The sequence below is a fragment of the Hirundo rustica genome, chromosome 12 (assembly GCF_015227805.2).
Source record: "Hirundo rustica isolate bHirRus1 chromosome 12, bHirRus1.pri.v3, whole genome shotgun sequence".
Lineage (NCBI taxonomy): Eukaryota > Metazoa > Chordata > Aves > Passeriformes > Hirundinidae > Hirundo > Hirundo rustica.
In genome coordinates this window covers 3,886,353-3,900,428 of record NC_053461.1, presented here as the reverse complement: position 1 = coordinate 3,900,428, position 14,076 = coordinate 3,886,353, and the positions used below count along the sequence as shown (strand labels likewise).

At 55.8% G+C, this 14,076-nt stretch overlaps 2 protein-coding genes across 4 annotated transcripts in view; one reads left to right on the top strand and one right to left on the bottom strand.

The window, feature by feature from the left end:
• Positions 1–648, top strand: part of DNAH1 (dynein axonemal heavy chain 1) — a 72,708-nt gene extending 72,060 nt beyond the window's left edge. The window contains 1 exon segment of the mRNA XM_040075865.1: positions 234–648. Within this exon segment, the coding sequence (XP_039931799.1) occupies positions 234–355 (122 nt within the window). The 3' untranslated portion in view covers positions 356–648.
• On the bottom strand, positions 609–12,479 carry BAP1 (BRCA1 associated protein 1). Of its 3 annotated transcripts, none has more exons than XM_040075862.2 (17): positions 12,378–12,479; positions 10,011–10,040; positions 9,858–9,912; positions 9,104–9,236; positions 8,603–8,722; positions 8,061–8,122; positions 7,842–7,984; positions 7,218–7,296; positions 6,468–6,591; positions 6,041–6,158; positions 5,481–5,668; positions 5,013–5,146; positions 3,942–4,414; positions 3,679–3,836; positions 2,875–2,967; positions 2,318–2,390; positions 609–2,027 (listed from the first exon to the last, which is right to left on the bottom strand). In XM_040075862.2, exons 1-17 carry the CDS (start codon positions 12,412–12,414, stop codon positions 1,894–1,896), a joined length of 2,154 nt encoding a protein of 717 aa, XP_039931796.1. In that variant the 5' UTR covers positions 12,415–12,479; the 3' UTR covers positions 609–1,893. The 3 variants fall into 3 exon arrangements, with proteins under 3 accessions (XP_039931796.1, XP_039931797.1, XP_039931798.1); XM_040075863.2 differs by having other exon boundaries at positions 3,733–3,836; XM_040075864.2 differs by lacking the exon at positions 12,378–12,479 and adding an exon at positions 11,124–12,008 and having other exon boundaries at positions 725–2,027.
• Positions 12,480–14,076: the final 1,597 nt, after the last annotated feature.

The window sequence follows — 14,076 nt, the reverse complement described above, 5'->3', positions numbered from 1 at the left end:
GAAAAGATTGTTCTGCTGTGGTGGAGAGAATGGAGCAGCCAGGCAGCCTGGCTCAGCAGCAGTGCCCATGGCCAGGCTCCCCTCAAGCTCAGAAGCCTGTTTTGCCCAGCCCTGCTCAGCCAGTCACCTGGCTTAGGGCAGGGACAAGGGCTCCTGGATGGGGTCACTTGTCTGGGATTCCCTGGTCAGTGTGCAGCTGCACCCCCCTCTTGCCCTTGCTTCCCCCATTACAGGCACATTGTCAACAACGGGCCATTCCACCAACTATGTGATTGCTGTGGAGATCCCTACAGACAAGCCAGAGAAGCACTGGATCAAACGGGGTACGGCCTTGATCTGCGCCCTGGACTTTTAGCCAGGAAACACACTCGCAGCAGCCCAGGATGCCACTGCAGCTGAGGGCCTGAGCCAGGCTGCCCCCCTCTCCTCCTGCCCTCCTTCAGCTGAGGTGAGTCCTGCTCTTCCCTTGTTGAGGTGTGTCAATAAATTGAGCCTGGTGCTGTTGCACTCCCCCTGATCACTTCAAATCTTTACACCACGGAAGAGCTGCCAGCAAGGATAATAACATGGCCTGGAGCTGGCACGTGGTGCTTCCAGCCCCACTGCTCATGGCCCCCTTCCCACACACCTCTTCCATGGCTGGCCATTACAGGATAGCTTTATTCCTTCAGACAGATCCATTATTTACAGCACTTGATATTAGACACAGCAAGAGACAGAAGGATTTTCTTCAGCAAATACAAAAAAACTGTTTCATTCCATAGTCAAGATCTGTACACATATCAAAAAAATTCAGTCATCTCCTGTGGCAACTCCACACCAGGACATCGGTGGAGAACAATGCTCACCTCTGATATCTCAGATTTCTGCCAGGCTCCTGGGGGCTGGCAGGAGGCAAGAGGCAGCCAGCAAGCTCTGGTCAGCAGCCAGCCAAGGGACAGAGATGTTGGTTCCCGCTGCTGCCCCCATCCACCATTGCAGCATCCAGCCGCATCTGCCCTTGTCAAAGAGGCTTCACCAAGCCACAGCCAGTGTCCACCCTCACGCCACACCCAGCACCAAATGCACCTGGTCTGTTTGTAATTAATGGGGTTTCTCTGGGGTCTGGGCCTGGTGCAGTGCTGTGTGACCCACTGGCACTGCCAGGGCCACAGGTCCCAAGGAGAGCAGCCAGGGCAGCAAGAGGCACAGGCGACCCCCAGCACCACCACAGAGGACTGGGCACAAGGCCCAGCTCCACAGAGGAGCCTACCCAGCAACAGAGCTGCCATGGCCCACGGGGGAGCCAAGCTACACTGGGAAGGCATCCCCAGCCCCAGGAGCTCAGCCAGCACCAGGCACTGGGCAGTGCAGGGTGGGGGCAGAAGCAGCTCTCTCCTGGAGCCACCTTGCTAGGAATGGCCAAAGCCTGGGTTAGGACCAAAGTAAGTTTTGGGAGAAGGACAGAAAGAGACATGAACATCCCAGGGAAGCACAGAGCTGAAGGCCTGGACGCAGGGCACAAACCACAGCCAGCTGTGGCCAGTACAGCCTCACATGGGCATTGCCAGCATTCCCACAATGCCAGACCCATCCCCAGTTGGGTGGGCTCTTCCCCTCGGGGCACAGTCCTCAGCCAGAGCGCTGAGACAGAGGTGATGACGTCTGGGTGCTGCCATGGCACGGGCAGGCAGCTGAGCACTCCAGACTCCCTTCTGCTGCAGGGACTCCTCCAGACAGGTTCTTGCCTTTCACAGCTTAGGCGGAGAGAAAAAACCCATCTCCCTTTGTCCCCAGGCTCCACCTGGGCTGAGGGTTTGCCACTGCAGGCCCTCTTCCTTGGGCAAAGGGTACCATAAATCCAAGTGGCAGTGCCCAAAGCCCAACTGCTGTTTCTGAGTCTTGGCTCTCTGGCTACTGGCGCTTGGCTTTGTAGGGGCGGGAGCGTTTCCGGCGGTCCGGCTTCCTCTGCTTGTGCAGGCGGCCGATGCTGACTCCCTGCCGCCTGCGCACCGAGATGTTCTGCTCCACAAGGCTGGCCAGCATGCCTGCAGGAAGAGCACACACAGGGCCAGGAGTGCTGGGATCACCCATGCCTGAGGGCAGCCCTGCCCCTCTCGCTCAAAAGCCATCAGAGGGCACCTCCTGGGACTACAAACTGGCAGGAGAAAGCAGAGATCTGTGGCTCCCCAGACTGAGCGTCAGCCTGTGCCCCAGGCCTGGCCTAAACAGGGAGCCAGGCAGGGTGAGCAGCCCAGGCTCTCAGCTGCTGCTCCATCACGCTCAGTGCAGCTCCCCCAGATGAATCCAAGCCCTCTGCCCCAAGAGCACAGCTCACCTTCCTGGGCCAGCATGGATATGAAGGTACAGATGAACTCGTCATAGTTGTGAGTTCTCCTCTGGTCATCGATCTACAAAGAGACAAATCCACAAATAATCCAGAAGCAGGGGGCAGGGAGAAGGGAGAGTTCAAGGTTAACAGGGGGCAAAGAACTGGCATGCCTGGCCCAGCCCACAGACTAAGGAGACTAAAGCAGGAAGGGACCCACCTCCCAGACTATCTTGGGCCAGTGCACAACTAGGACTGTCTCCACCCCACATCAGATGCCAGTATGTTCCACAAAGGGCAGCTGGGAAGAGGTGAGGGTGCTGATCAGTGCTGATGTTCATCTCAGTACTGTATCACCCTGGCTCAGGCTTCCAGTGCTGCCCTGGGGCTGTGGTCTGTCATGGTAAGAGCTCTGCCCTGCAGGGCTGTTTGGTAACATGGAAGGGACTCTGAATGCTCATCACCATTCTCAGCTGAACCATTCTCCATACATTTTTACATAAAACCATCCCAGACAAAAGCCTCTGGGCAGCTAAATCAGCAGTGCAAACAAGCCAGCAGCACACCTTGAATTTCTTCCTCTTCTCTACCTCCTCCTTCAGGCAGGCCTCGTAGTTTGCAATCTCTGCTTCCACACACTTGAGCAGCGCCAGCAGCTCCTACCAGGATCAAGCAGACCAAACATGAGGACAGAGCCAGCACAGTCCAGGAGCCAGCAGGGTGAGCTGGCAGGTGTTCCCCTCTGAGTTAGGAAAGGGAGTATTCATCAAAGGAAAAACACTTGCCAGGGGAAAACACAGAGATCAGTTCATTGTAAGGAGTTCACTATGGCCAGCCCCAGGGGAGGGGGGTTCTGCCCTGGCCCCAATATACCTGGTTTTGGGACAGGTGGAATGGCTGCCTGTGTGCCAGAAACACCCCCCCCACTCCCCCCAGAGACTGCTTCCCCTGACAAACAAAATCTGAAGACTTCCCCTTGGAACAGCAGCTTCTAACCAGCTCTCCTCCAGGGAGCCCTTGGTGTACTTGTGCTGCCTGTGCCTGGTCCTGCCCGTGGCTAGAGGGCACAGACAGGCTGTGAAGTTACCAGCGGGCTGGGACTGTGGGATGCAGGCTCTCACCAGCTCCTGGCCCAGAGGGGAGCACAGCAGGCTGAACGTCTCAGCTGCAGAGACAGGGGCTGCACCCACTACCAAGGCAAAGGTCCCCGCGATGACGCAAGGCACAAAACCTGCACTGCCCTGTGCCTTGAGGCACGGCTGCGACGACACGCGAGGGGACAGCGTGCACATGCAGTTCGGTCACTGCCAGCGCTGCTGCGCCTCCGGGTGAGCTCCACGCTCCCAGGGCTGTCGCAGCACAAAACTCACCTTGGGAGAATACTTTTCCCCCCCAGGGTGATCACTGGTCCTGCCAAGTCCCACCTTCTCTTTGCTGTCACTGGCCTCACTGCCCTCCTTCTCCTCCAGTTTGATCGCAACCGGGGCATCTTCACCGGGTTTGATGGAAGAGGGGGAGATTTTCCCATCTAAACACAGGGGAAGGAAGCGTTAGGAGCCACCACAAAGGACTGGCATCCAGCCCCGAAGTCAAAGGACACTGTGCCGTCCACCTCCCCAAAGCAGGCACTTACCTGCAGCAGCCAGCGGGCAGAACACGCCGTCCTCGGTGAGGTGCAGCAGCCCGCAGCTGACAATGGGCCCCAGGTCCCTGACGGCCCGGTTGTAGCGCATGCAGTCGACGCGCAGCAGCCCGTCCTCCTCGCCAAACAGCACCTTGGAGATGTGGGAGGTGACGGGGCTGGAGGGGCGCGTGGGGTTGGCCGAGCGGATGGGAGAGCGCAGCGGGGAGTTGAAGGCGCTGCCGATCTCGGAGGCGGTGTCCGTGCTCTCGTTGCTGGGCGTGGGGGAGGGCTGGGAGTGGGTGACCACTGCCACGGCGGCGCCCCCGCCGCTCGTCTTGATGGACAGGGGAATGGAGAGATCCTTTTGAGATTCCTTCAGCTTCTCAGCCAGGACGTTGATGGTGTTGGGCTGCAGGACGGAGAGCTGGCCATCTGCAGCCCCTGCCGTCTGCTCTTGCTTCACCTGCCCTTTCCTCTTGTACCTGCCCAGAAACACAGCAGGGAAGCTGAGTAGCTGGTAGAAGGAGGGCACAGCCTGGACAATGCCAGCCCTGTGCTCAGCAGCCAGGCTGCCTGCTGGGATGAAACAAGGTCTGAAACACTTCAACATCGCCCCCAGTGCCACCGGCTTCTCTTGCAGCACCTCAGCACCACTCTGAGCCACTCAGTCCCAGGGGTCCCTACGCTGCTGGGGGGCACAGGGGTGCTGTGTACCCCTGCTCTTCTTCAAAAGCCCCCAAAGCTCCCTTGCTATGACCCCAACTTCCTGGACTTAGCAGCAGTCCAAGCACACCAACACCATCACCAGGAGATGAACTGGCATTTGGCACTGTGGAACCAAGGTTCCTCAAAGCCCAAAGCCTGCTGCCAATACACAGTTACTCTTAGGGCAGCTGAAATTCAGAATTGGCTGTAAAGAGCTACAGAAGGACTTCACAAAACCCAGTGAGTGAAAAGTAAAATGACAGCTGAAGAGAAGAACCAAACTATCGAGAGCTAAGGAAGGAGATCAGGGAAGTCCTCGCTGATGGTTCTGCAAACGTCAGCTCCTGGCCTCCCACCCTCAGCTCAAGCTGTCACCTGATAGCTGAGTTGGTGTTACGAACTTCCTCCTCATCATCGTCATCATAGTCATCCTCATCATCTGAGTACTGCTGGTGCTGTCGGACTGGGACCCGGCTGCGACCTACTCCTGCTGCAAGGTCTTCCTCCTCCTGCAACACACCACTGCTGACGGCCTGCTGGCAGCAGGGCAAGGACAAAGAACCCAGTGGACACATCCCAACACCAGGACTTGGCTCTTTTGAGAGGAAAGAGGGACCCTTCCCCATTTTTGCTCAGTCTACCCACATTAAGGTTAACCTCCTTTGTCAGGTCAGTCTTTATTTATCCTCTCCCCTCCCAGCCCGGGTTAGTGCTGGGCCAGGCTGGCTGCAAGACAGGGCCAGGCTTAGGCCAGCTAAAAGATGTGGTCTCACAGAGGCGAGAGACTGCAGGCAAAGAGCTCAGCTTGAATCAGGTGTGCTGCTAGCCTGGAGTCCAGCCTACCTGCATGGGGGACTTGGCATAGTTGTGGTTATCCAGGAAGGCTGGCAGTCTCTGCACAATGGGGTTGGGGTTTGCTGGAGGGGCCCCATTGATGCTGCTCGCTGTTGTCTTTGGCACCGGTTTGGATTTGCTGGGTGGGCTCTGTGTGGCCGTGGTATGGCCCTGGCTGGTGGGTTCATCCGTGCCATCTGCCACACAAGCACAGCACAGCCTTTCCTCACCAGCACTGTCACCTTTTATTCCATGTCCTCTACCACCCCTTACTCACCCAGGTGAGAGGAGAGCTCTTACACTCCTCCAGACCACCACAACCACCTCCATCTGTCACAGGCGTCCCCAAGCTCCAGCCCTCCCACTTTCAAACTTTGCACCCTCCAACACACTCCCAGGCACAGAGGCATCACCACACCCCAGCACAGTGCACATGGAGCAGGGGTCACAGAAAAGAAAGTGAAGCTGACAACAAAACTGCCCCAAGCCCCAGGTCAGCCAGCTGTTGAGCAGCCTGTGCTCACTCCATGGCAGGCCAGGCTGCCAACAGTGCTGGTACAAGGTCCTACCTGGATGAGTGCTCTCTGGAGTCACGGTCTTGCTGCTGGCTGGCTTTGCCTCTTCAGCAGGCTGAGACTCCTGAGACTTCTGGGTCTGGATCAGCTCAGGCTGAGTTACTCGGATAAGCTTGAAAGCAAATGACATAGAAACTGCATGCTGGACTAGCAATGACCCAAACCACATCCTTCACCCTCAAGCACTGCAGAGCTCATGAGGCTGAGGCAACACTAAGTGCCCAGGCACACAAATGACACAGGTGAGCCACCTCCCACGTGAACAGCAATGGCCAACCAGTGAGGCTGGCTATCTCCTCTTCCCACAAGATTTTTCCCAAGGCCAAACAAAACCCCTAAAACAAAGGCTCTAGCAGCACAGGTAGGGGCCCTGAAAAAGTCTATTCCCCCCACCAGCCTTGCAGGGCCTGGGCTGTCCTACCTGCTGCAAGGCCTCCAGCACAGTCTGGCGGTTCATCTTCAGGATGTGCAGCTTGGACTCGTACTTCATCCTCCGGTCAGGCACCACGGCCATCAGGTTGAAGCGGATGTCGTGGTACGGCTCCCTGCAGGAAGGGCAGCAGCCCTCAGCCACGGGATCGTGGTGACAGCCCTATCCCCACCTCCTGCCCAGGCATTTAACACCCACACTCTCAAGGCTTCTTCCAAAAACCAAGTCAACCTCAGAGTGGCTGAAGAAGCAGTGCAAGATTGCTTCAGCTGCCACACAAAACATTCTCAAGAGTCACAGGTTGGTTTAGGTGGGAAGGGACGTGAGAGAGTCATCTGCTCCAGCAGTATCACCCAGAGCTGGTCACCCGGACAACATCCAGACATCTCCAAAGACAGAGATTCCACAACATATTTAGGCAACCTGTGCTGTCACCCTCATGCCCAAGCATCCAGGAGGCCCAGCTCAAGACCCTTCTTCCCAAGCACCACTCCTCCTATGGACTTGAGCTAACACGGACCTAACCAGGCCACTCAATGCTCTGCAGCACTTGCAGGGCTCTGCATCACACAGGCACTGCATGCTCTGCAGGCAAAAGAAGGCAAGGGGCAGAGCACCTGCACCTCTCCATAGGCAACCTCCACCCTCACTTCCACAACCTGCCACTCAGAAACCACAGTACAAGTAATTCAGGGGAATATGGCAAGGGCCCAGTGCTTGCCCCACGGGGCAGGACGCTACCCTGCAGTGGCCAGGCCAATGCGCTCCATGATCACTCTCCGGGCTTTGTCCGTCCATTCCTCGTCATCTGCCCACGGCCCTGTGATAACAAGACACAGCTGGACTTAGCAAAGCAGGCCATGCTCAGGTAAACCAGGTACATGAAGCGGGTGCCTTACCAAAGGGGCTGACAGACAGAAACCTGGCAGGGAAAAATAACGGCCTGAAAACACAACTGAGGGGTCAAGTCGTAAGAGAATGGAGTAACCCAGGCAGCCCAGCTGGGACCAAATGCCTCAACACACACTGGTTATTTGGCACAAGGAGAGAGGGAGGAGATAAATTCTCCTTGCTATATGAAGTTGTTTCAGAGCTGAAGGACCTCGTGGCCCTGAGCAACTGGGAAGGAAAATGGCAAGGCTGGAAAAACAAAAGCAATGCATTTAGAAATAACTGCTTTCTAGGCACAGTCCCCAGCGCACAGGCTCCAAAATTAGCTGTCAAAGCTCAGGACAAATCTGAGAGCCATTGGAGTGATTCTCCACTAACACCAGTTAACACTAAGAAGCAATGAAAAACAATACATTTGGAAACACCAGGGTGCTATTCACCTGTGTCAACAAGCAGGGACAGGTGGGCTCTTACCGTGGTCGATGGGATAGACCTTCAGCCCATCCAGCTCAAAGAGCCGTCCCTTGATGGGGACGTAGCTGACAAAATGAAACGCCTCCATGGTCCGCACTGCGCTGATCCCGTTCTGCTTCTCTGGCAAGTGCCGTGGCTCTGGCCTGCAAGGGCGAGAGGTGATGGAGAGTCTGCCTCCTCCAGAGAGAGGGAGACAAGCTGCAGACACCCCTCACTCACCTGGCATGGCTGTTGTGGGCCTTGGCCAGCTCCGGGGCGTTGCCAATGGCATAGCCTTTGCTCTGCAGTCAACAGCGAGAGAGGAGAACAGCTGAGAAGTGACAGGGAGCAAACAAAATGCTTCACCTTCCCCACTCCCTCCCTCCATCTACCCACAGGACCAGGACAGAAACCCTGAGGCACATCATCTACTCTTCTAAGTTACAGGTAGAGACCAAGATGGAAAAAGCACACAGTTTCTACTGAATAAATTACAGCTGGAGAAAAACAGACTTCACAATGGGCCTGAAGGGAGGAGGGAGGACTTTTGATTACAAGGAGAGGCATGACAGAAGGCTCAGAGCTGTGCCCAGCCTAAAGGGGACCAAGGCTCTGAGCAAGGCAAGGCAGGAATATGAGAGAGAAGAGGCAATCCTGCTGCAGTGTGCAGCCACAGAGGGCAGGGAAGAAAGCAGCTCATTAAGAGCATCACTCCAAGAGGGGAGCAAGAGGCAGAGCCACCTGTGCCACCCCTGCACAGCCCTGCCCGACCCTGCCCCTACCTCAGGGCTAAAGCCTTTGGTGAAATCCTTCATGCGGCTCAAGGTGGGGCCCAAGTCAACATTGTTGCAGTTCAGGAGGACGCTCAGCAGGGCATGGGTGGCACAGGAATTAGGAATCAGCTGCACAGAAACACAGAGAGGAACTTACCCAGCGGGAACAAGGCAGCCTTTCAACAACCCCTCAGTGTGGACAACAATCAACTGAAAACACCAACGCAAGAACCATCAGCACTTGTGAGAGCAGAGACCTGACCCGAGCTCTCACAGGAAGGAGGGAAGTCAGTATCACATAGTGAGCATCACCATGCCCCATGAACATCTGCTCACAGTGCAGCCAGCCCTCACTGGAGACTCCAACTTGGAGCTCAGGGAAGAAACTCCCAGGAAAGAGGAGCTGCCCTCATGACCAGCAAGATCAGTGCAGCCTTTCGGTACCACGTTGCTTCCCTGAGGTGTCACAGGAGACAGCCCAGACAGACTTTCCCCGCGCCTGGAGCCTACCTGGTGAGCAAAGAACATGTTATTGACGATGTCATCGTCGATCACCGAGGTCTCATCCACCAGTGTGGAGACCTTCCGGCGGGACCGGCGCTCCTCAATCCACTTGAACAGGAAGATGAACCCATACACGGGGCTGCAGAGAGAAAGCAGCAGCTGCTGCACTTTGCTCCAACCACACCAGTGGGGCTGCTCTGCCCGCCATCAGAAACCTTCTGTTTCACAGGCAGGGCAGGGAGAGAGAGGAAGAGCAGAACAACCGGTGCCACCTTTCTGGAAGTGACCATCCCTGCCACAATCCCCCCAGCCCGACACTACTGAGGACACTCCTGCACTGATGCTCCAGGTTCAGCCAACAATCAAGCTTGAGAACTTTGGGGATTGACAAGTCTTAAGAGGCTGAAGACAAAGAAATGGGAAATTCCCCTCTGGACACTGACTGACCTGTAGAACAGTGCCTGGCCACTGAATGACCCTCCTTTTATAGTTACCTTGGATTCATTCTTGAGAGGAATTCAGCAGTGGCTTTTAAGAAGCAACAGCCTCAAAGCCTTTTCATAGCACCAGGACAGGGAGAAAGCTCACACTGCAACCACATCACCTCTCCATGGTGAGCAGGAGCTGAATCCCTTGGAGGATGTTTCCCACCTACCCAGACAAGCTCACACGGCCCCTCTGAACACCTGGTGGTGATGTGTTCCCAGGCCCACACATCATTCTGCTTAGCAAAACTCACACTCTCGGGCCTCTGACTCACCCTTGGCATTTGCTCTGCAGATCATAAATCTCCTCAACCTGCACTCCCTTGACCCCTGCAGACAAAGGAGAGAAGCTGGTGTAAGGCCCACCAGAAAGAACAGGGTAATGTCAGGCACAAAACCAACTTCTCCGAAAGGTTTCTAGGACTTACCAAAATCTTCAACCAGGAGCGTGAAAAGACCTAAAAGGAACAAAACCTACAGGTTACTTTTGGCTGAAGAGAGCAGAGAGGAAATCCTCTGTCATCATTCCCTGAGAGTCCCACATGGGCCCAGGCCAAGGCACAGCCAGAAAATCCACAGCAGAGCGGCACCAGGATCACACCAAGCTCCAGCACTGGGGCTGTTGAGCTCAGAGGCGCTCCAACACCCTTCTCCTCTCCATCTCCATTGACCATCCTCTTCCTCAAGAGGACCTGAATCAACTCTTTCCTGCCAGAGCCCACTGCATCCTGACCCACTGCCAAGTGAGCAGCAGCAGCAGGGAGCACCTAAATGACACACACGTGCTTGTAACCAGAGAGAAAAATGGCTGAAGATATCACAAAATATTTTTAAAAATCATTTCTGTTCATGTTAGTGAAATCCAGATCACAGCAACAGGGGCTGCAGGGATGTCTGAGGGTTGAAAGGCTCATCTCCATCTCCCTGTCTCTTTGGGGGAACCAAATCCAACAGCCTGTCTCCAGTGACTACAAAATTCAGGAGGACATAACCTACAATGCAGAAACAACAGGAAGAAAACAAGGATTATCGGACATCAGCAACTGAGCAGCAGCTGCCGCTATGATGCCGAAGCAAAGGCAGTCAGCCCAATTTTCAGGCAGTCACTCTGCACGTGGAGTTAGTGAGATCGAGACTGGAATAACAAATCTGCTTTCTTAGTTCCCTTATAAAGGCTGCTGAAAGCCTGGGAGGAAGTCCAGGGAATACCAATAAGAAGGATTAAATCCTGAAAAACATGCCTGTAAGCAATGGATTTAAGGACCCTGATGTACGTGGCTCAATTAAGAAGAGCCCAAGGGGCTTCCATACTAAAGTTAAAATGATTAAAACGGGGAGGAAACTCCTGGGAGCAAAAAGTCTTCATTAATTTAACAGAAAACATTGTATTTCTTACAAAATCATCAGTGAGAAGAGATATTCCGTGGAAATAACATGCTTCAAACCAGTGGGAAGCCAGGCCATTACACCAAACCCCATCACCTTCCTGGTCCCTTCCAACCCCACTTTTTTCTCTGGCATATTTCAGTATTTTGTATTACCTCAGCATCCACAAAAGGCACGGTCCTGCTGCTGACCCCTCTCCTGGAACACTCAAACACCCATCCCAAATTACGTGGGTTGGCTAGGACACATTCTGGTGCCCACAAGCACACATAACACTACGCCAGCAGCCTGGATGTTCCCAAGGCTCTCTTCCCCACCCAAACCTGGATCCACCAACCCTTCTTGAGCAGTAAAGCACCCAGAGATTTCATCCCAAGCCCCATGGTGAGATGTTCATCCCGTGGGATGTGCTGAAAGCTGAGAGCAGCACATGGGTCACTCCTAACACCTGTCCCAGCTGCCACCTCTGCATGCAAACTGCCACATATCCAAAAAAACCCTGCCTCTGCCCAGACAGATTGCCTCCCAAGCAAATAACCTTCCCTCCCAGCTGTGAGAATCCAAACCATGTCCTGTAACTTTTTGCCATGATGAAGGGCAGGATGGGAATGATTTCAGCATTTTCCAAGTATCAGTAATGAGAATAGAGAGCAGCAAAACTGGGGGTGACCGGGACACCCACACCAGACAGAATCCTTTGCTGAGTGCAAGAGACAACAATTCCAGAGGTCAAATTTCCTCACCCACAGCCCCAAAACCTCACCACACCATCCTAGAGAGCAGCTCCCAGCCTTCCACAGGACAACCCCATTCCACACTACAGCAACTCAGAGGATTAAAACAACATTTCAGAAAATGCCCCAGCCAACACCAGCTTTGGCCCTGAAATCTCAACCCATGAAACAACTCTGGGATTCCTCCACAGAATCCACCTTCAAGGCAGCGGGAAGGGGACACCTGTGACCGTCCTGCTCCCAGTTTCTCCATGCCGGCCTCTTCAGCGCCTTTTCTGCCCTCCTGCACCCTCCTACACTAGGCGACATCTCACATGCATCCCACATCTCACGCCCTGGAAACTCCGCTTGTACACCCACACCACCACCACTTCACCCATGCACCCACAGCCCCCCAAAGCTCCACCCCAAACCCGCAGCCCCCCCAAACTTTACCAGCTCACCTCCCATCCTCAGCCCCCGCCCCCCAAGTTCCACCCATGCTCCACAAATCTCACCCCCTAAAACTCCACCCGCACACCCCACACCTCCAGCCGGCCCCTCGCAGCCTCCCCGGACCCGTCCCCCACGTTCCCCCCAGCCCAGGCCCCGCTGCCCGCGTGTCCCTCAGGGCCCCTCCGCCGCCGCGACCCGCGTGTCGGGCCGCCCGCTGCGCGGTGCCGCGTCCCCGCTGACCGGGATCGCTCTCCAGCTCCAGCCAGCCCTTATTCATCTTCCCGCGGGCCGGGCCGCGCCGCCATGTCCGGCCCCGACTGCGGGCCCCGCCGTCGCTCGCCCCCGTGCGTCACGGCGCGCGGTGACGTCACGCGGGCGCCACAGGCGGCGCGTGCGCCAGGGGCGGGGCCGCGCGCGGGCCCCGGGGAGGGCCCGGCATTCCCTGGGGAATGGGGAATGCTCCCCTAAAACGGCGCCCGGGTGTCCTTCTCCGTGGCGAGGATGCGCAGGAAGGATGCGTGTCTAGGGTTGGTTGCCTCTAAAACAGTAGGGTTCGTCACGTCCCACTCCTCTGTGTTCTCTGGTGACTGAGTTCCAGCCTCTTTTCTCTCCCTTTCCTCACTGTGTGCTGCTGCTTCCCTTTGTTGTCACGGGAATTTAGCTAATGGCACGTGAACTCTGTGCCTGTAATTTTGTAGGCATTGTGATGCTTGAATACTTTTTTAGTCCTGCCCCTGTGCCTTCAAGGACGATCTGCTCGTTGTAACACTTCACAGCGCTGCTGAGGGCAGCGGCCTCTAGCAGAGTTTGCAACACCCAGGACTGTTCGATGGACGCCAGGCCTAGTGCTCACAACAAGATCCCTGAAGATATGCGTGTTGGGCAGAAAGAAATAGCAAGGATAATAACGTGGGTGCATCTGCCTGGTGGGGTTTTGTTGTTTTGTCTCTGGAGTTGTTTGGGGATGATGATGATGATGATGATGGTGATGACGGGACTCAGGCTCAGCAGCCTGGGCTGCCCTGTTGATGAGGGGCTGCAGTGAGGGGCTGCACTGCCCAGCCTCTCCTCCAAGCAACTAAGGACAGGATGAGAGGGACACAGTCTTAAACTGCACCAGGGGAGGTTCGTGTTGGGCGTTAGGAAGAATTTCTTCACAGCGAGGGTGATCAGACACTGGAATGGGCTGCCCGAGGAGATGTGGAGTCACTGTCCCTGGAGGCGTTCAGGGAAAGGCTGGATGTGGCACTCAGCGCCGTGCTGGTGTTGGGTCGTGGTTGCACTCGATGTCTCGGGGGTCTCTTCCAACCCAGTCAATTCTGTGATAGTGTGTGGAGGTGTGAGGGCTGCTGGCGAGGCTGGGGCCAGCCCTGGCCTGGCCACCAGCTCCACTTTGGCCGCCTCGGAGGTGGGAAGGTTCCCAGGGCGAGCGTGTGCTCCTGCGCTGCACTTCCTTAGGAAGTGGGATAAAAATAGGAGTGGGACAGGCGGCTGGGCCGGTCCCTCCCTCCATGGCTTTGTTCTTTGGCTGTTCCCACGCACGCCCCAGCCCCAAGTGTCCCCTCACGCCACTCCTGCCCCTGGGACAGTGCCAAGCCCAGGTAGGACTCACTCCCCTTTGCAGAAGCTGAGGTGCACAGCGCTGGATCTGCCCAGGGATGGTGTCTCCTTCCACCCCGCAGGTGCATGAGGGTGTGTTTGTGGTTGTTCAGCCCGTGGAAGTTTCTAGGGACACAGGTTGCCTCAGTTGGCTGGTACTCACCAGAGACAAGGCTGGAGGCCTGCAGAATGCTGTGTGCAGCCCTGACAAAATCTTTCCTGTTCCAGCTTTAGTGGTAAATCTTCCCAGAAGGACCAGATTCAGCCACCTCAGAGCTTTACTGGGAGCAGGGACAAACAGTCACCCCAAAAGGGGGGACTCTTTGGGGGACTGTTTGCT

Coding starts and splice junctions, on each gene's coding strand:
- BAP1 (XM_040075862.2), bottom strand. CDS start 12,414: ATGAATAAGGGCTGGCTGGAGCTGGAGAGCGATCCCG. Junction 6,592..7,217: donor ATTGGCCTGGCCACTGCAGG/GTAGCGTCCTGC, acceptor CCCTTCCTGCAG/GGAGCCGTACCACGACATCC. Junction 5,669..6,040: donor TCCAGAGAGCACTCATCCAG/GTAGGACCTTGT, acceptor CTTGTGTGGCAG/ATGGCACGGATGAACCCACC.